Below are 22,238 nucleotides of genomic sequence, written 5' to 3'. Positions count from 1 at the left end.
TGGCGGACTATCACAACACCACCAACGTCAAAATTACAGTCGTCAACCACAACAACCGTCCTCCCACTGTCACAAATGTCAAAATGTCACTGTCCACGTCAACTGTCAAACGCTTTAAGCACACTAAATTTAGCACTGACTCTTCATTTCAGGATATCGGTTCGGTGAAGCTCCTTCGGTTCTTCACTGCCCTATTTCTGACACGTACTTGTCAAAATGACAGGTACTGTCACAGGTCCACGTTGGGCTCGCCAAATTTGACACCCCGGAAGTCCGGGTAGGGAGGGGAGTCGGGGCCGCACGGCCGATCCGACCTCAGAGCTCGACTCGCCGGTCAACCGGGCGTCAATGAGGCCCTCGTAGCGTGCCGTCGGCAGAACGCGGGAGACACACGACCAGCTTCCACCCTTCGACTAGCTCAGAATAGTTCAAGGCGGTCAATAGTAGCTGGTTTTTAGTCCGGTAGAGCACGTTCAGTGCACGGTAGGTCTTGACAGTTGGGGGTAAATGCAGGATTGACGGGATGGAAAAATGATGAACGCACGTTGTTCGTAGCACCAATCGTTGCCGAAAGTTTTATTACCTAATTAGTTAGGTTCACGAAAAAAATTACACAACACACATTACATACACAACACAATATTACTACACATTAACAATCTCACACTTTATAAATTTTTAACAGCCCTAAATTTATTAAAAACGGGCGCCTAGGCTGTCAATTAAAAATTAAGCTTCCACAGGGCACACAGCCTGTCGCGTTTGGGAGTCTTACGCTAACTAACTTTCTACCTGCAGTGTTGCGGCTAGCTCTCCTTCTTTTGAGCTTTATCGCTGTCTCTTTCAATCTACCCCTGAACGACCACCCCTCTCTATCATTCTTGCATGCGGCGAATGTTTGGCTTTTGCCTGGGTTTTACCGTAAGGGTCGTCCAAGCTACCTTTTTGGCAGGCAGACTGAAAGTTACAGAGATTTCTAAGAATTGAGCCCAAAAGAAGCAACATTTATAGTTGATTACTAAAGAGCATTTTATGCATAAAACGGCGATGGAAGGATTTTGGCGGGATATGAGAAACATGAATGTGGCATCCATATCTTCGCTCGTGATTTACTATTAAGGGGTCCTCCATGCCCGTAGAAACGTGGAGGTATCAATAGTATATCGTATATCTAATAGGATCATAATATGGGCCTCCGCAGGGCGGAGGTTTGTATTAACAGATTTTATTTTTACGAGAAATGGATGTCAGCCACTTGCTCAACCTATTAGGTCCATACTCTGACTCATACACAAATTGAAAAACAATATGTGTACTTGCCAGACCCAGGATTCGAACCTAGGACCCTCGACTCTATAGGCCAACGTTTAAGCCACGCGGCCATTGTGGGTGTTAACAGTGGAAGAATAGTTAGAATACGCACTGTCAGCAGTAAATCCATGCACCTGTTAAAGTGGTATAATGCCAAAAGTATGCGCTTTAATGTACCTACTCGTACACGATTACGCAACAGTTTTTTTTAATATAAATATAATATTATATGAAATTATTATTAGACAAATCTACTCAATAATATAAAGAGATATGCTAAAAAATACAACGTTTTTCGGTCTCATAAACACATAACAAACAAACAGGTAACAAATATAATGTTACCTCAATAATGTACAAATGAGCCAAAGGCATAGTGGCCCAAACTGCAAGGAATCTCTCATGATGAGAGTGTCCCAAGGAGCCTCTGATCACTGGGGACAGATACGAACTGACATGTTCCAGTTGAAGATTCGACAAGCCCATCAACCAGACTAAGCGGTCGGCATAGTCAGGACTCTCTGAAAATCAGAAATAGATAATACATTTTAAAACATTGTAAAATAGCGTCACTGTGGAGTAAACATTAAATGTAGATATTGAATTTATTTATTTACATGAGGTAATTAGCTTTGAATTAAAATAATTTACTTTGTTTACAACGATGCTTATTATATTTTTATTAGATTCGGCTCATGCATAAAAGTGACTATTAATTATGATATCAAGTTCTTTACTTTTTTATACATAATCAAAACAAATTCTACCGATTTTAGTGATTCAAATCTTGGTTTCAGACCATGTCCGATCCTAATAAGATCATATCGTCGGTCCCTATTAAAAAAGTCGGATCTGAAATTTTGTCATTTTCGGATTATTACGTAAAAGTTATTTAAACACTTTAAACATTTATACCACAATCACAGTTTTTTTTGTTTGTTTGATAAATTTCGAGATACACACTGTCGGCTGGGCGTGGGTGAGCAAGATGCGTTGGATCTGACAGTTGCTGCTATGTTCACCGGACAGACGGATGTTTTTATAAACGTTTAGAAAAGTTTCTATAACCCGTATTTTTATTCATTATGGCAAGCCATTTAGGTCACAAAGGATATTTGATGAAACATCTTTGATTGCTCGTAGTGAAAAATAGTATTTTGCAGATCCGACTTTTTTAATAGGGACCGACGATATAGGCCTCCGCAGATTTATTTTTTACGAGAAATGGATATCAGCGACTTGCTCAACCTATTAGGTCCATACTCTGACTCATACACAAATTGACAAACAATATGTGAACTTGCCAGACCCAGGATTCGAACCTAGGACCCACGACGCTATAGGCCAACGCTTAAATCGTGCGGCCATCGTGAGTGTTTCAAATATTGACGATCTAAAATATAACATTGAGACAGTCAAATAGGTGTTTGAAATACACACTTTTACAATGGAAGAAACAATATAAATAGAAATATACCTGTAAATCTTGAGAAATACAGCTGAACATACTCTTCAAATTTATCTGACGAACACGAGCCATAAAGAAATGCTTTGTACACCAGTGTAGAAAAGGCCAGAATAGCCGAATGCCTCACACTCCTTGGGTGCTCTTGCCCTAATTTCAAAAGTGCTTCCACTTCTCCGAGTGTTTCTTCTTTGTACAGTTTCACAGCAGTTGGCAATCTTCGTATGAGGCCCAGAGCCGTTGACTCATCTTGTATTTTACCAGCCAGTAGTAAGTCTCGGACAAGCAGTAGAGCTGCTTTCGTGCCGACTTGCGGCAATGCTTCCATGAATATGTTTAGCATAGTTTCTCTGTTGTAGCTTGTTCCCAGGCGAAGCTCTTCATGGACGGCTTGTAATGAGGCATGGGATAATGTTGTCATTATCCTAAAAGAAATCATTATTTCAATTAAAAATAAAATTGCCATCCATATCTGTATTGCGTGTTGTGAGAAAGTAGTATAATTTATATAGTGACATCTATTAAGCTTTATTAACAGTATAATGAATAAGCTTATTGTATTCGCCAAAAGATGGTACATTGTAGGTACTCAATAAAACTTTAGACAATTTCGAATAGATGTTTAATATACCATAGCCTATAAAATTTATCTCTATTTTTCTAATTAAATATTGTTATAAAAACTTTTGAAACAGAAGAGCCAAATATAAATAGCACAACAATTTAGATTTATTTTAAGAAGCTTTATAATCAAGATATAATAATGATTGAACATTACGGATAGAACTATCCCTGTGATGTAGAACTATAACTATACCTGTATATTTCCAGCGGTAATTTGTCTCTCAGCAGAGTGTCTCTGAGACCATGCTGTTCCAGTCCCTCGGCTGCTTTAGCCAGAACAAAGAAGAGTTCTGAAATGGGACGCTCCGCTGCTTCTTTAGGGGGCACCCATGCCAGTGATGCGACAATTAGAGGAAGATTATCATTTGGCGCCTTAGTGGTATCAGGCTGGATTGCTGTCACGGATTTCCGTTCCAGAGTAAAGCTAAAACCATTTTAATAACAAGTTTGTATCCAGTTTATACAGACTATTGTAACATTAAATTAAGAGAATAATCACTAAATAGGTGATTATGCAAAGCCATCCATAGTCAGGCCGCGGCACGGTAACCTGTTCGCAGTCAATGAAGGTTTTCGATTCCATATATCGCTCAAATTAATAAACTGATTACAATTTTGCTATAAGCTGTTAATACATACATCTTAATTTTATTTAACGAATAATTCATGAGATTTAAAAATATAACAATCCTTATTAAACTTACATTCGGAAACACCTTAATATGTATGTTTCTGAGGTGTTAATTATGTATGTTCAATAAAAAAAATACATTCATAAAACATATGAATAATTTTTTAAACCAAAAAATGGTTTACAAAATATTATTACTAAGTGCAAGTAGATTAAGATGAAAATTTTAAGAGATCTTGATACCGACTAGGAATCAAAACTAGACCACAAAAGTTGGTCACCAATATTAATGATAAATGTGGAAAATCCTTCAGTCGCATAACTATTAGTTAATTTCATCTTAATTAGCTAGGGTGCATGTGGCTAAATTAGTAAATTACATTGAGTGGAATCCAATAGATGCGGGTTCAAGATCCGCCCGATACCGTATTTTTTTCAAGATTTTTTCTAATGGATATGTTTCTGAGGTGTTTCCTAATTATCTATGTACATAATATCGTCTCTGTTCTGGCAGAACACACTAACTGGAGAATACTAGTTTTGAGTAATTTGACTTTGAAGTTGTTCAAATGTTTGAAATGGTCTATCATGTGAGTTTATTAAGTAATCGTAAAAAGGATGACTTTAAAATAAAGACTGTTTATTTATTAAAAAGGTTTCCAGACGGTAAAGTTTGAAATAAGGAACATTTTGGTATAACTAACTCAATATGTCATTTTTTTGAATTAGTGTCTTCTGCCAGAACAGTGATGATATATCCTAATTCTAAATGATGTTGCTTTAGGAAAAACATATAGAATAAATAGTTCTAATGCAGAAATTTTCTACACAGTCTCTTTATTCATTGTCAAATACTAAATTATCAAATAAGCATTATCTTCAGTGCCCACCTTTCCATATACAAGGGTCCTTCTTCTTGAGTCAAAGAGTTTTACAATCGATTTTACATGCATAAGTATTACAATGAACTCACTTAGTTAGTGATTGGAAAATATGGTGGTGGTAGTGTATTTCAATTGAGCCAACGGAATTCATCGTGACTAAGCCTTTCTCGTCCATTCTGTACCAGCGTTCTGCATTACCGATCAACGGATTCTAAACAGAAATATTTTATATGAATCAGGTAAATATACTTTAAATATACTAACAGGTAACCTATGTTTATTGCGACCCCGATGAGTGCGAATTCATTATATCGTGATCGACTTTTAATATTTTTTTTTGTTTCGCACTTGTTTTGACATGTGCCACATGTCAGGAATCATCAAAATGAGTGAATTCACGCGCATATCAACTTTCTCTCTCGAACGAACGCTACTGAAACAAAAGTAATCCAATACGTCGCAGACAAATCAAGAAGGGTAAATAAACTAAATAATGATATTTTTCAGTCTATTGCCAAGTTAAGCCGTGTTTAGACCAAGGGGATGAAAGTTCCATACAGCGAACGTGACCACCTAATTCTCAGTTTTCAGAATATATGGTAGCACGGTCACACACAAAGTCGCATGATACAAGGCCATTTCAATGACCAATCAGAGCTCACCCATGGTCCAGCCAATCAACATTTGAGCTTTCGATCAGTCTTTTCAAATTTCAAGTCAATTCTACATGATATTTTCAAAACAAAAGCAGTCGTCCAATATTTTTCGAGTTGACATAATGTCAAGTGTCAGAATAATATTGCTGTTCTGCATTTTTAAACTATATTGATAAAAAGGTTTTGCAATCCGATGGCTGATAAAATAAGTTAATGGATAAGTCTACTTTTATTATATAAGTTTATAGGTATTATACGCTTGTATGCCCCTTGAAATTTCTTTGCAGTCGTCGCATCGAAATAATGATAGTACCTACCTATTGTAATTTTTAAAAACATAAAAATTAAATACCTAGGTATATAAAGAAGATTATGTTTGAGTAAATTACGTACCTACCCATATAAAATATCTATATTATATTTGCGCATTCTTACAAAAGTGTAAATGGCGACCATTGTCATTTTATATTTAAGTACATTTTAAAATTATTGTTTCAGAATCTACATCAATATATTGTCGATCGTTGGGGTTTTGACTGCGAGAATATCAGCAACCGATGAAAATTTATAATGAAACACAAAATGAAATAATTAATGAAGTCATCAATCTGACAGGAAGTGCTGACAAACAATTTCCACGGTGGGAGTGCATTACTATTATTATTATTGCATAATTATGTCCTCATAAATTTATGTTATTATTCATAATTTGTCAATATGATTATCATTGCAATAAAATGTACCTATCTGAATTGAAATATCGACTTTTATTCATTGTTGTCACAATTTCGTTTATATAATTATAAAATCTACAATTATATAAACGAAATTGTATTAAATTATTTTAAGTATTATTAAAAGTATTTAATACTTTTTTGGGTTCGGATCTATGGTTCTGTCATAGTCAAAACTTCTAGTCACGCCAATAGATGGTACCAATTATAGGGGGCATCTTCTTGTATGGAACTTACGAATCTATATATATACGTCTGTTATCTATGGTTTAGACCAAGCGAGCAAATGTTTGTTCTTTCCCCACTCCAGCAAAATTCTCATGCTCGCTCAACAAAAAGCGTTTACGTCAAGTGAATTTTGCTGGAGTGGGGGAAGAATAAACATTCGCTCTCTTGGTCTAAATGCGGCTTTATATAACTGTTAATTTATATACAATGTTTATTTTGTTATTTAGTTCATTGATAGTTTAATATCATTTTTTCAATCCTCTGTTCACTACGAAATATTGCTTATTGTGACCATGTCTAAAACTAATCCCTCGCAATCAACAAGGGGTTACCTGTACAATCCGATATGGATCATGGCTGTCACATGAAGAGGTCTCTTAAGCGATTCTATGACTTCAGCGAGTTATCTCGCTCTATGAGGCCGTGATCGACAGGCCATACATACAAATTTTGCGAGTTATCTCGTCAAACTTTAAACTCAAATTACTAGCCACTGTCAATTAATTTGCATAATCTAAAAAATTAAACATACAGCAACAACATCTGTTTGAATAATTATGAAATACTAAGCTCCAAATTATCGGTATTACTGTATTATCGGTATTAACGTGTGTCGTTAAAAATCTGCGGCCTGTCAGATACTGCAATAGTAATATCGTGAATCATAGAAAAGGTTAAGAGTAATTTTTACGAGAAACAGATGTGTCATACTCACTCAACCTATTAGATCCATGTGCATTACAAACATGCATTAAAAACAACATGTGAATTTGCCAGACCTGGGATTCAAACCCAATATACACGATTTCGTGGACATGTTACCACTTTTCCATCGAATTTAATTGAAATTATTGATTTTAATTATTGACTTTTAGAAAGTAAAATGATAGTTTATACCGTACTATGTACGAATACCTTAATATCTTTACTGCAGATGTTGGGCATGACTGACATCCATAAGTTGTGAGAAGGAGACGCCAGCAAAGTCGGTACGATGTTTGATCTGCGAACCACACCCTCTTCAACAGAACTATACTCCACGGCACATATACCGTATAAACAGGGCTGAAAATCACATAAGAATAAATTCTTGAATAATATACTTTTGAGATCATTTCAAATCAAATGTATTCATTGAAGAATGGTTTCCTAAATTCAGTAAAAAAAAAAAAACATTTTAATTATTCATGTCTTCTTTTAAATATATGGAATTTTAGTGTTTGTAAAAAATTCAGCATTTACTTGGCGGTAATAAAGCTTACTGTGTGTACAGAACACGTCATGTTTTGCATAAATTTTATAGGTTAATTAATACTTAATTAATTATCCATCGTAGCTTACTATACAATATAGTCTTATTAATGTAAATAATGGGAATGCATATTTCTGAGACCTTATTGTGACCTTCACTTTTTCCCACATCAACAGGTCTATTCTTAACGGTTATCACATTTCCGTATTTTCATTGGTCCAAATTAATACGGAAAGCATTCTATAAACAAAACAATCCTTCTTTTTTTTTCTTTCGACCATGTCCGATCCTAATACGATCATATCTGCCTCCACAGAGTGAAGGTTTGTATTAACAGATTTTATTTTTTATGAGAAATGGATGTCAGCCACTTGCTCAACCTATTAGGTCCATACTCTGACTCATACACAAATTGAACAAAACAATTATCGGCAGTTATCTCCAATTCATAATATGGAGAAAACTTAGGTCGGTAGACATGTCTGTCAAATTTGGATATCGTGCTGCCGAACCCAAGCGGATACGACCAAACACAAACGGATAAAGCCGAACCAGCGCCATCTAGTCGGTAATGAGCCGAATACAAGAATTTTGTATTGACACGTCAGACATATCAACATAACCTACAATTTTATTGCGAAAACAATCGGATCTTGCATCTCATCAATATGTATAATTGACGTACTCCGTCTCATTCTCAAAGTTAGCACAGGCCAAGAGAGGGGCTGTTAAAAGATATCACCTTTCGACAGTTCAGACGGCTAACTTTTTTACATAATTAACCGCCAAAATATATGTAAAGTGATAAATGTGATATATTTATCACAATTAGCTCTTTTTGGATGTTAAGTGATATTACGTTAGAATAGGCCTGCAAGATCATAATGTATATGCTTATCTACTGATTTACATAAGTATGACTATGCATAGAGCTCTTAGAGAACTTCTAAGCAAGCCACCTTAATAACAGTTCTCTAATAATTCATTATTAATATTTATAAATTATGCTCAATCCAAATTAGGATGACATATAGCTATAATATTATACATGTTGTCTCGCCTGCTTTAACATTTCTCCCATGCAAGATGGCTAGAATTTAACACAGTACCACGTAGTATCTAATATCATCGTTTGTCAATATGATATAACATTTTACAAGCATCATTGGCATTTGAATTTTTACAGTTTATAGTTTTGATTTATAGTGTTCTTGTGCTGCGTTCTATGACAATTGTTAATTAACTATATTATTTATTCAACAAATAATTCACAAGACTTAAGAATATAACATTATTTTTATTCAACATACATTGTAAACACTTCTGAGAAAATATATAACCAAAAGACAGGGACAGCATGCCCGACTTAGCTATCTGACTTCTTACTTCTTACCAGCTATAATAATTTATAATATAAATTAATAAATAATATTTTAATAATGGCATATATCTAGGAATTAAATTAATATATACTTAAGTGTATATATATAATAATTTTTTCAATGAATCAAGGATCCAGTATCAATTATTGTTAGACACGAGACAATAATTTATTATTCTCTCACCTCTGTTATTTCAAAAGCTCCTGGTAAAATCCTTCCGTTGGTTTGCATTTGCAAAGAAGCAGCGATAGCCTTCTTCATATTGACACTCCACAGAGGATCCAACGCTGTGTGGTTGATATTTTCCACTGCTCCTGACGATCTCACTGTCACGGTAAATGGCAGCAGCAGAGAGTTAGCAGACTCTGGTATCGGTAAATAATCAATGTTGGTCTTCTCGAAGGCATCAGCGTTTGCAGTTTTTTGCTGAACAAAGAATGTAAAATAAAATATTCTCCTGAGGATAAAATGGATAAATTCAAGTCCCAAATATCTTAATGGTCAACAGTCAGGATCACAGACATTTGTTGTAAGCAATTATTAAAATGAGACATACATTTGCTTTGATTGTCTAGATCAGAGGTTCACAAAGTGTGTCCCGCGAGAGTTATGTTAAATCTGTATTATTTTTTATCTTCATATCGAATATTAAAAATTACATTTAAAATTAAATATCCTCTGACAAGAATGAATGGTCCAGAAATTTTTGCAGGATTTAGTTTTATACAATAATTGCATAAATCACACGGTGAAAAATTTTAAATATTATTTTTTAGTTTATTAATAATAGTAATAATAATGAACTTACCTATATTTATTTAAAAATATAAGTTTACACAATGAAATAATTTTTTGCCTTATGTTTTTTAAAAACAGAAAATATTTAAAAAAAAAAAAAAAAAAAAAGAGGGGCCACAAAATATTTTTTATTTCAAACTTTTTCGTCAAAGGGACAATTATTGTCCCTTTGACGAAAAATTTGTGAACCCCTGGTCTAGATATTTTTATTATAATGTCAGAAACCGATATTCCTGTACTGGTCTACAGTAGGCTTTCAATTTCAATTACTGTTTCAATGTGATTTCTTTTTGTTTTTACCTAAGCTAAGCTGATAATGTTTATCAATATTTTTTACCTTTAAATCCTCAAGCCTTATATCCAAGATATTATTTCCTCCTGCATCGTGTCCAGCGGAAGTCCTGACAACTAGGGTACCGAGCAGGGCGTGCACAGACCTCATCCTTGTTGGCACCTCGAACCCTGACCCGGACTGGGCCGAGTACTTGAACCGGTACTCCGCAGAGTGCTGGGGAAACAGCGGCGAGTGGCAGTCGAGGCTTGGAAACCAGAGGGCTGGAATCAAGAAGAATATTAAGAATCAAATTCACCTTTCGCGTCAGTCATATAGCCGATTTTAATTGAACCAAGATTCGCTGACCTAACCTGTTACACAGATCTTTAATATATGTATGAAACATACATAATATAATTTGAAAACATCTCATACATAAATAATATACCCATTAGAAAAAATCTTTTTAGAAAATAATACCCGACGGGACTTGAACCTGTAACCGCTGGATTTGCACCAGTGTGCTTTTCCAATTAAGCTACGGGCATCCTACTTAATTACGATGATTTTAACTAGAGGTTGTTACATGAAATGCATATCAATTTGCGTTATAATGTTGGCTATCGGTTTTTGTATATTATTAAATTAAGGTAGGTATCAATTAATTCCTTAATCACTTCATTATTTAGTATTTTTATAACATGTTTAGACTTGCTAATAATTTAATAAACTATTTCTTTTATTTAACGAAAAAGACACTAGATTTGATGATGATTCAAATTATGTATATATTGAATATACCTACATAATTTGAAAACATCTACAAAAAATCATTTTGAAAAAAAAATACGACAACCAATAGAACTTGAACCTGTATCTGCTGGATTCGCGCCAGTATGATTTTCCAATTAAGCTACGGGCGTCGTAGTTAACTACGACGAATTTAACTAGTAGTTGTTACATGAAATGCTTATCAAATTGCGTTATAATGTTGGCTATCTGTTATTGTATATTAAATTAAGGTAAGTATCAATTAATTCCTTAATTACGAACCAACGTTACGGATAACTGAGCGCCTAGTTTCAAAAGCCCCTAAAATGGTTTTTGAAAATTTTTGAGTTAGACATGTATGTTGATGGATATTTTTATTACCTATATGATGGCCAAAGATTGAACTGGAAAAAACGCCAAAAACCGTCAATACGTATGATCAAAAATTAGGGTTATTTTCAAAACCAGCTAAAATGGTTGGGTGTGCTTTTCAAATACTCCTAAAATGGAAAGCCAAAATACTCGTTAGAATGTAACGAATTACAAAATAAATACATAAAATTCATAAATTTAATAGAAATGATTTCTCTCATTTTTCTCAAAACTACCCAAAATCGTTTTTCTCATTTTTCTCAGAACTACATAAAGTCGTTTTAGGGGCTTTTGAAACTAGGCGCTTCAACTATTCTTAATATAACGTACATACTTAGACTTGCTAATAATTTAATAAACAATTTCTTTTATTAAACGAACAAGATACAGGATTTGAGAATGTAACATTCTATATATTGAACATATATAATTTTAGAATATCTCATGCATATGCCCAATAGAAAAAATATTTTCTAGGCCTAAGATTTGAGGCTCCCTTTTAAATCTTATGACACATCGATTACGTAATTTTCTTTACAGTAAAAACGCCACACTGTAGGATCGGCCCTGAGGTTTACAACTTCGTATATCTGTACTTTTTTTATAAAAATAGTAAGTATACACTGCTCGCTATGGTAAAGTGGACATAAATAATGAATACACATCATACATTGATAAACTTTGACTCTAAAAAAAATAATAAACACCAACACATATGAGTGAGATACATAATCAAAGGAATTTTAAATTTTAAATAATCCACAATAATTTAATTTGATCACTGATCAACCATGCTTTATTAAATTTCGGCTTGGAGCTGCATTTATAACCCAAAAAAAGATGGGTTTATATCCCGAAACAGCTGTCAACGTAAACGATTCAATTAAAGTATATAATTAACAAAAATAATTTTAATAATATTAATACTATCGACCGAAGGTACTTGATGGAATTTGAATTTAAATTCTAATGGATTCAAGCTCTGTACTATAGCATTTACCGTTTACCTTTGGTGAGTGTACACGACGCCTGAAGATGCCGAAAGGCGAAACCCTGGTCGCAAAACGCAAAAAACGACTTAAATGGAATAGTACATAGCTTGAATCCATTAGAATTTAAAAATAATTTTGTTTCAAAACCATTATAATATTTTTCTTATTCTCAAGGAGTCATCTATATATGACGTCCACGCTAAAGGGGAGGGGGTCTGATATAATGTGATAATTTGTGACAAAGAGAATAGGGTAGGTTATTATCTAGAACACGTCATGACGTCACAAAATCAACAAAATATAAGCACTGAGATTAAAATATTATGTGAAAATATTTAAATTTCAATGAATAGAGGGGTTGAAATAATATGACGTGTCTAATTATGAGAAGAAAATAAAAGATTGGTGACGAAATGTGACAATGGGAGGAGGGGGAGTCAGGGACGCGCCTAGTGGTGGTTTTAAGGGTACGAAAGACCTGGACGGTAGTATTCATGGGGCGATAAAAGTAATTATTCAAATATATAAAATTAACTCTATGATGAAAAAGTCACCTGTGGCGCAATTCTCTTTAGTGTCATTGGATAATCGTTTTTAAATGCTTCCGTGCTTCATCTATGCATATCTATCGATTTAAGATGCTTTATATTATAATTCAGAATGTTATATTATTTAATAGATTAAAAATAAATGTCAATATTTTGATGATAATACAATAATAATTAATGCTTCAACTTTTCTTTTGACTTCTGTCAAAATTTCAATAAAAAATAGTTATAATTTGGGGAGGACGACAATTTTGAACTGGCACCCGAGCGGCTGCCACCCTTAGCATGCCCCTAGGGGGAGTAAAAAATACTACAGTATTTGTCTGAGAAAAATACAGACCAGGTAATCGTGCGACGTTATTAATGGAATACCTACACCTTAGACCATGGCCCCCACAAGGAGGGGCTGACAGGGCTCTAGCCTGGGGGCCCAGGCTCAGGAGGGGCCCGGCGAAGCGAGTCGACCAGATAAGTGAGATAAACACACAGCACAAATTTGCTTTAATAGTAAAAAAAGTTTCATTATTTTAAATTATGTGGTTGTTCGATACAATTTTTAATTGTATATCAATACTCAATATCTCCATTATTCAAATGGATGTATTAAAATATACAAAAAAAACACTAAGAGGCCATCCATGGACTGAAACCGTATGCGGTTTAGATCCGTGTGCCATACTAAACTTTTGTTTTTGTTTGTGATTTTTGTTCATGAAAATATATTTTCACTAAATTTGTAACTGTAAGTGTATGATATAAAATAAACGGATACGATCAGATGCTTATAATATAGTTTGTGAAAATATATTTACATGAACAGAAAAGATAAGCTTAGTTTGGCACACGGTTCTAAACCGCATACGGTTTCAGTCCATGGATGGCCTATAAATATACACATTAATATTACCGCGTAGGTACACCATTTGGAAAACGCTACTGGAGAGCGTCACACTACCTTTATCATTCACGATAGGTAGGGGGCCCGCCTAAGATCCTATCCCGGGACCCGCTTCTGGATGTGGGGGCCATGCCTTAGACACAGTTCATGTATCTTTCAAAATGTCAATTACCTGCCTACTTCAAAAATATTCATCTGTATATTTCCTGTCTCATTTCAATGTGTAAGTAATTAGATATTTTTCTGATATATGTAAATCATTACTTTTAATAAGAAGTCTCCAGTTTTACTACGTGAAGACAATTATTATTCTAATGATAATTATTTTGACTTACCCAATAACAAAGGAATCCATAGTCGCTGCATGATTTCACAAACACTTTTTTTTGTTCAAACAAATTTTAATAACGAAACATTTGCATTAAATTCACTGTCAATCTATCAACAAATTAAAGAGATGTGAAAATAATCATTTTGTTTTCAATAATCAAGTCCTGTATCAGTGGGGTACGGTGCATTCGTTTTGTTTAATTCTTTTGTGTATACCTACTTGAAATAAATTTAATTGAATGAAACGAGATAAAAATATTATTTTATATTGACATATAAATCTGTTGTTTGCCTAGACGATAACAATATTATGTACCATCATTATTTCTGGCAATTCTGGAAATCTCAACATTGTTTGCTATACCTATATAATCATTGTTCGTTCATAACTATAAAAGATTTAAAAAATGACAATATTTTTATGTTAATCACGTATGAAAAAGAAGCTTTTCTTTCGTGTCTAGGATGATTTGGCAACGGGACAACTGGACGCCACCCAATTTAAAAATAAATAGACGTTAGGTACTTATACATGTACATTTAAAAAAAATATTTAATATTATTATTTATATTTAAATTATTATATTATGATTTAATAGTTCATGAGAATTCAAATATGCACACGTACATAATGATTTAATCGTGCATATATTTAAGTTCCAACGAAAAAAGAGTTTTTTATTTTTATATAAAGCTATAGGTATGGTAATTCTCAATCCGCAATAGAAAAAAAAAATATTTTAAGAGTAAAATTAATTAAAACTACTAAGTAGTCGATAGAAACTGATTGAAATTCATCGTCTACGTTCTGTTTACGTGTCTACGACAATGCGGCTTCCAATTGTCCTGGCGTCCAGTTGTCCCATTCCCTTTCTTTCCTCTTCTCGACCAGTTAGGTAAGTTCCAGAATGGTTACCATATAAAACTTTCACAATGTGTATTATAATAATATAAGCTCAATCAGAGGTGGACATAGTGTTTGCCTTTATTTTAATAAAACACGAAAATGGTTTAGAAAAGAAAAGATTGAAATTTATTGACTACTGCAGAAATACGTTTTTCATACTAAACATTATAATATTGTTATAAGTTATAAGATATTCTTTTGCAATCCTAACTATCAAACATTAAAATCCAACCGATACAGAATTTACAGAGATAAGATAGATAATCTCGTAATTTCAATCGAGAATTGAAAGACATCATGTGATTTGATCAGGGAACTCAGAAATAATTGGAACTGAAATACATAACGGGTATGGAGAAACCAATGACATTAATATGGACGAAGCATCTGGAAAAAAATGACACTCACTTTTTTGTCGGGTCTGCCGAATGGCATAATCTGTTCTAACGCCATTACAATAAAGGTGATATTGCTATAAATTCCCGATGCGTGATATCGCATAATGGAAATTGCGTGACGTCTACCTATACATGTGCGAATGTCGCTATGAGCCAATTTACTTGCTAGCTACTGTATCGAGTGCGTTGTCCATTAATAATGTCATTGGGAAAAACAGGCAACCGATTTCGAGTGTGGAAGAATATGGGATAAACTTAAACACGTGTAAAGAATACGCTTGTCTTTAGTTCTGAAAACTGCACTGACGCTCATTCAATATGTATGTATTTGAAGGTTGCAACACACACTATTGCACGTCTATAATGTGTGTTATTTTTTGTAGGACACTCACACATTCAAAACCCTGCGTCAAAATGTAGTGTATTGAGGAATAGCCTATCGGAATTCTATTTATTAAAATGTTCTGTTGGTTTGATTGTTCCGATTGGCAGTGGCGGATTTAGGTACGCAAAAGACAGAAGCTCTGGCGGGTTTGGAGGTCCCTTACGAAAGAAAGCCTATGCAATAAACCGATGATTTCAGGGGTTTATTACTGGGAATGATTGTTTTACGCTTTCACTTTTACATTGTTAAAAACGCATTTTTTAAATACTTTCATACTTTTTGACGCATCGACTGCCTCGTATATGTGATACAAAATCGCGTCTGCTGGTTGGGTTACGTGGGTACTGGTTGCAGTGGCAAGGGGTGGAGGTAGGCTGTTAAGATTTGACATAAATAGTGCACACTAAACTTTGTCAGTCATACTTATTTGTTTTCATCGAATTAAGAATACAATTTGCAGGTGGTGCTGGTTAGTTTTTAAAATTCAATTAAACCCAGCCTAACCAAACCATAATAGTAAAAATATTCTTCTGTCTATAAAATATCCAAAATTATGTATGACTTAATTGCAAAATTTTAGATATTTTATAGATAAACGAATATAATTTTTACTATTATCTACTATGGCTTGGATTAGGTAGGGTTTACTTGAATTTTAAAAACTAACAAACAACACCGTCTGTAAATTGCGGTCTTAATTCAATAAAAATAAATACGAATGGCTGACAAAATTTTATGTGCACTATTTATGAAGGATTTTAACAGCCTACCTCCACCCTTCGCCACTGACTGGTTGGGTACGTGAAATAGATAAAAATATAAAAACTGTCACGGCTCTGTAGTTATGTTTACAAAACGAAAGTCGAAAACTTCAAGCACATTGTAGATAAGTGAGACGTATTTTTGACATATTCTCGATATCAATGGTAAAAAAAACTTAATTTTAAAAGATTCCACAATGTGTATAATACATTCTTTAGTACATTATATTTTATATCTTCAATTAGGTGCTGTGTAAAAGTCGAAACATAAATAATATATCTTATTATTATAATATATTCATAGTAGATAATTGTTTCACTATAGTAAATTGGGAGAAGTCTATGTGTATGTATCTATGTAGTCTAATATTTTAAACTTTAGATAGTCACTGAGTAGATTAAATCGTCACTAGTTGTAGAGTAGATCAATATATTTCTTGGTCTACGTGTGATTCACTGTTGTCTTAAGGCATACGCGACTTCTGTTATACTATACTATAAGTACCTATCCTAACACTGCCCGTAAAAAACTATGAATAGTCGCAAAAGCCGAGAGCTCGCGAGAGGAATCACAACTGAAGACTGAAGAGTCGTCCCACTTATATAATTTATCTTCTTCAACCGGTGGATGAGAGCTAGGGATGGGCGACGACAAGTATGATGAATAAATCAATCGATTCATTTGAATCAACCTGAACTACCTACGTATTTATTTTAAGTCTTTTTTTAGGTTCTTTATTCGTTCACTAATTTTATATCGTCTTAAGGACTGCAATACCGGTATTTAATATACCGGTATTTTCAGTATTACGAAATAAAACTATAAGTATCTAAAATGACCCGACTAAGGTGAAATAATGACATTCTTATTTAATTTGGGAGACAAAGCTCTTTAATTTGTTTTCGGGTGAAATACATTTTATTGACAAGTTAAAAAAAATTCCTCTCGACTTTCGACTGTTTCTAATGCAAATTTTCTTTCATTGCAGATAAGTTGACGGCATTTTCTTTATACGTTTTTAACAACCGCAAAACCGATATTATGTGATGATTTCAATTGATATTGCAGTCTCTAGTATGATGAAAATTCAATGTACCTATACGCAGTGCTAAAAATTATGATTAATTTATGTGGAATCTATTTAGGTTAGGTTATGTTAGCTTAAGTTAAGTTAGGTTAGGTAAGGTCAATATTTCATTATACCTAGTCACCCAATCATTTCGAACATATTATATTGATTAATATGAGATATCGTAAGCTTACCGGCAAAGTCCCGTTTATTTGAGGCTTTCTAGCGATTAGGAATGCAGAAATTAGGTATATAATTTGATTTATTATGGCGTATTGAAAATCTGTGCTATTAAAAATCCATCAACATAATAGAGATAGGACAATTTAAATATTAAATTTATATTTTTCCTGAAATGTCATCGTTATATTTATCGTTGTTCTGTTTTCTCATTTTTTATTTTGTCTTGTTCTGTTTTGTCACTGTTCTGTTTTGTCATGGAACCACGGATTAAATATAGGGTTTGGTGATGTGCTTGGCAGTGAAGAAGTAGGAACCGAGAAGAGTGAAATGAGATAGGGGAGGCCTACGTCCAGGAGTGAATCGACCATGGTTGATGATCTACTATCATAATATGCACCTATATCTTTCCAAGTGACTTAGAACTTGGTACAAATGTGTTAACGCTATGAAAATAAACATTCTATACAAATGTGGTGCTTAGAGTCCCGAATCAATGTCCTTCAATATTTTCATTTGTAAAATAAATATCTTAAATTACGGAAAGTTTTAACTGAAATTCCCTCAAATTCTCTGTATTTCTGCCATTCAAATATTCATAAACATTACTTTTCTTATAAAGATATAAATAATTTAATTAGTGTGTACGTACCAGTGGCGCACCCAGGATTTAATATTGAGGGGCCCAAGGAGGAGAATGCAAATTAGTCCCATAGGCTCTTTTTATTCATCATATAATTATTTTTACATATTTTCACAATACATGGCGATATATTTGTACAGTTTCTCCTAGTTTTTATTAAATTGGAGGCATAGTGGCGGTAACCGTTGAGCGTGTCATCGGCGACTGGCGGATTGGAAGTGACTAACAGCGACCATGCTGGACATGTTCATCTAGTATGCTAAAACATTACTCAAATGACTTTTTTTACTATTAAATCTAATTTATGATGTGTGTTATCTCACTTAGCCCCCCACAGCCCGGCCTCCCAGGCTAGAGCCCTGTCATCCCTCCCCAGCCATAACACCACTCCGGAATTCGGGTGGACACCGAGAATTTTTTGACAGTTCATTAGGGAACGGGTTTCTAAAAAAACCCGACATTAGTGTTTCGAAATTTTTGTGTTAGAAATTAAAATCTAAGAAATTTTTCTAAAATGGGTGCTGGAGAATTACAAATCATTTTTTTTGTCGTGCTTTTATTTGTCTAAGCCTAATGTATAGTTTATTGGCTTTAAGTGTTTAAAATCATTCTGATAATTTTTATTTTTGGGGGGAGCCAGGGCCCCTTGCCCCCCCCCCCCCCTGGGTGCACCACTGCTCATGGCAATTTATATTTTAAAAAAAAAACCATCGATCACGTCATATTTTACACATTTTTCTAGTACCTACTCCGATATCGAGACAGATAATTTTGTGGTAACAAAATATAGCTTTGTTATTTAGCTATAATATTATATAATCATGACATACATATTTGCAAAAAAAAACACATGCCAATATGTGCCATTTTTAAATTGGAACACACCTTTTATAAAATAACTAAATTGTACCGTTATTTAAAACAAATTACTTTTATTCGTTGCCCATCGCTATTCAAAATAATTATTGTTGATATATAAACAGAAAGAATAGTAAAGCATAGTTCAGATTTAATGTTTTTTGTTATTTATTTATTACTGTCAACTGCCATTAAGGCGATACTTCAGTGAAACGGCAAATACTTTTCAACTATAGGCGCGACGAAATTTTGGACTCGCTGGCAGTCTGAGAGCGAACGTCGAGGTGTGAATACGTCAATTTGTTTCGTGATGGCGACAGGGGTATTAATTCTTAAATCGTCTCGTTTACTTGAAAAAGAAAACATGTCAATGAATATAATATATTATTATTATTGTAGCGCCGCTGCAGGGAGAGGGAAGACGAGCCACGTCGACAGAACCCTTGAGGCTGTGCCACGAGGGTACGAAGTGTCGCACTGTCGGGCGGCATCCGGAACATAATATGTCCTACGAATGAGTATGTCCAATACTACTACTTCACCATGTTCGATCCTTAGAGGATCATATGGGCCTCCTCAGAGTGGGGTTGTTTTAACAGATGTTGTTTTTACAAGAAATGTATGTTAGCCACTTGCTCAACCTATTAGGTCCATACTCTGACTCATACACAAATTGAGAAACAATATGTGTAGTTGCCAGACCCAGGATTCGAACCTGGGACCCACAGCGTGATAGTCCAACGCTTATGCCGCGCGGCCACCGTGGGTGTAAATAAAGGAAACAAACACTTTTTGTGGTTCAACCCCCATGCCTTTTCCATTGCACGTTTTAGTTTAGTGTAATTATACCTACCTCACAGAAAGCAGGTATAACAAAAGTAACACTGTCTTACATAAAAGTAAAGCTGTTTCAATTAAATGTGAACACGGCTTAAAGACACTGCATATCTGGACAATTATTATTTGTATCGTTCAATAAAGTGTTTCCACAACGTTTTAAAGGGCGAACATTTTTTTAATAAGACACTGTGTGAAAGCCCGATGTTTATATAACAAATCTATTCACACCTAGTTAAGTGTTGGGTATTTCCCGAGAAAATCTCAATCTCGAGATTCGGGAATTCCCGAAATGATGAAATTTTGAGTTCTCGAGATTCGGGATTTCCAGAAAAGAATTCTCGAGAATTCTCGAGAAATCGGGAAATTAAAAAAAAAACCTGTAAAAATCCTAAAATCTGTGTAAAAACAGACAAATTCCAAAAAAATATGATTATTTTTCTTTATGTAAGACAAACAAAATAGAAGTAGGAAAACAAAAATAATTCAAAACATTACTTATTAAAATATAATTTCAAAAAACACAGTCTGTCAATCGCTGCGTCTGACAATCGCGTACGCTTTTAAGACACAAAAATCTCCGATGTTGCAAAAATTGCGCTTATTTTGAGTCGATGTTGGCTTGATTGTGTTAAATACCCCGATCTGTCCTTGAACGTTTTGTGTTTTCTGTCCACTTTTTTCATATAGAAAATCTTTGTTTTAATTAATATTTGATAATAAACAAATTCCGAAACCCAAGAAAAGATTCTCGAGATCCGGGATTTCCCGAAATGTTAAAAATTTTAATTCTCGAGATTCGGGATCTTGAAAATTTCTCGAGAATACCCGTCGGGAAATTCCCCAAGCCCAACTATACTCACACCAGAAGGTGTCACACCCTAGGCCATACCACGTCCGGGGTGGACGCGTTCGGCGGAGCGTTGAGCGGCGTGCGCAACTCAAACGTATAACCAAAAAAAGACATTGTCTCATTTTCACACACGGTTATACGTTTGAGTTGCGCAAGCCGCCTAACGCTCCGCCGAACGCGTCCACCCTAGACGGGGCCTAAAAATCTAATTCCACCATCGCTCAATATGGAAGATTTTACGAATAATTTTCATCTCGATAATTTTCAGAAAATATTTACATATTTGGAAGTGGAAGATAAAGGTGGTTGTAAGGATAAATGGAGTGCATTGACCAGCCGTACAGCCCTAGCTATTGATTCTTGGTGAGGCTGACATGAGGAAACAGTTTTCACTCAAAATAAGTCACGGAGGTAGGTACCTAACAGTTTTGCAAAACAGTTGAGACTAAAAATGAAAGAGGGCGGTATTCTAAGTCTGTTTAAGGTCGGTACTTTGCTTAGGGACGTCGCCGATTGCAAGTGCTTACAAAATTTCATATAGAAAAATACGCTTTTATTGTCAAATCTAAAACGGTACCGATTACTATATGTTTATTTTATGCTATGTATTGATATTATTTTTTATGCATGAGGTATTGAATGAAATAAAAACATTTGCAGATGTCTTTAAAAGTATTCAGATTTTTCAGGTTTAGCTCCTAAAGAAATCCCAAACTTCTCATGTACAACCTCTATCTATACGGTACGCGATTTATCAACTTTTTTTTACTGTAATTTATTTTTAAGCCATTTCACAAAAATATTCCACCGGGAACATTTTTTTCATAAATCGGCACCATAGAGGTATTAAATAAAAAGTGGGGCAAAGAAACGGCTTTCTTATGCAACTGAATGAAGCAGGCTAACAATAGCCGACTACTTACGAGAAATAGCGACGCGATAAAAAAAAAATGCAAGGCATCACGGAGGATTTACTTTGGTCATTATACCGTACGTATACGTACCCATATAATATAATGTTAACGTGGAAATTTTGCCGCAAATTGATTACCAGCCTGCCTCACCATACTTGCCTGCTTCACCATACTTTCATATAACCTGTCTCCCCTAGATCGGCACCTACTTTTCAGTAGGTAGTATATAATATTCAGTCGCACTCGGTTATTACGACCACGGATCTACGGAAACTACGATCA

At 34.4% G+C, this 22,238-nt stretch overlaps 1 protein-coding gene across 5 annotated transcripts in view; it reads right to left on the bottom strand.

Annotated features, from left to right (window-relative positions):
* The window catches only part of cv-d (vitellogenin-like lipoprotein), a 44,900-nt gene extending 27,715 nt beyond the window's left edge, over positions 1–17,185 (bottom strand). Inside the window, exons 1-9 of one of the 5 annotated variants that reach the window (XM_085954011.1) lie at positions 16,922–17,185; positions 14,156–14,369; positions 10,303–10,520; positions 9,351–9,593; positions 7,449–7,598; positions 5,005–5,126; positions 3,594–3,824; positions 2,789–3,201; positions 1,657–1,832 (exon numbers count right to left, since the gene is read on the bottom strand). In XM_085954011.1, the coding sequence (XP_085810137.1) occupies positions 1,657–1,832; positions 2,789–3,201; positions 3,594–3,824; positions 5,005–5,126; positions 7,449–7,598; positions 9,351–9,593; positions 10,303–10,520; positions 14,156–14,186 (1,584 nt within the window). In that variant the 5' untranslated portion in view covers positions 14,187–14,369; positions 16,922–17,185. The remainder of the gene's footprint in view (positions 1–1,656; positions 1,833–2,788; positions 3,202–3,593; positions 3,825–5,004; positions 5,127–7,448; positions 7,599–9,350; positions 9,594–10,302; positions 10,521–14,155; positions 14,370–16,921) is intronic. The other 4 variants (XM_085954012.1, XM_085954013.1, XM_085954010.1 and 1 more) reach the window with 4 other exon arrangements.
* Between the last annotated feature and the right edge of the window lie 5,053 nt (positions 17,186–22,238).

This window comes from Rhyacophila brunnea, unplaced genomic scaffold (assembly GCF_057557595.1).
Source record: "Rhyacophila brunnea isolate RB1 unplaced genomic scaffold, BYU_Rbru_1.0 scaffold_4, whole genome shotgun sequence".
Classification (NCBI taxonomy): Eukaryota; Metazoa; Arthropoda; class Insecta; order Trichoptera; family Rhyacophilidae; genus Rhyacophila; species Rhyacophila brunnea.
This window is presented reverse-complemented; position numbering and strand designations above follow the sequence as displayed.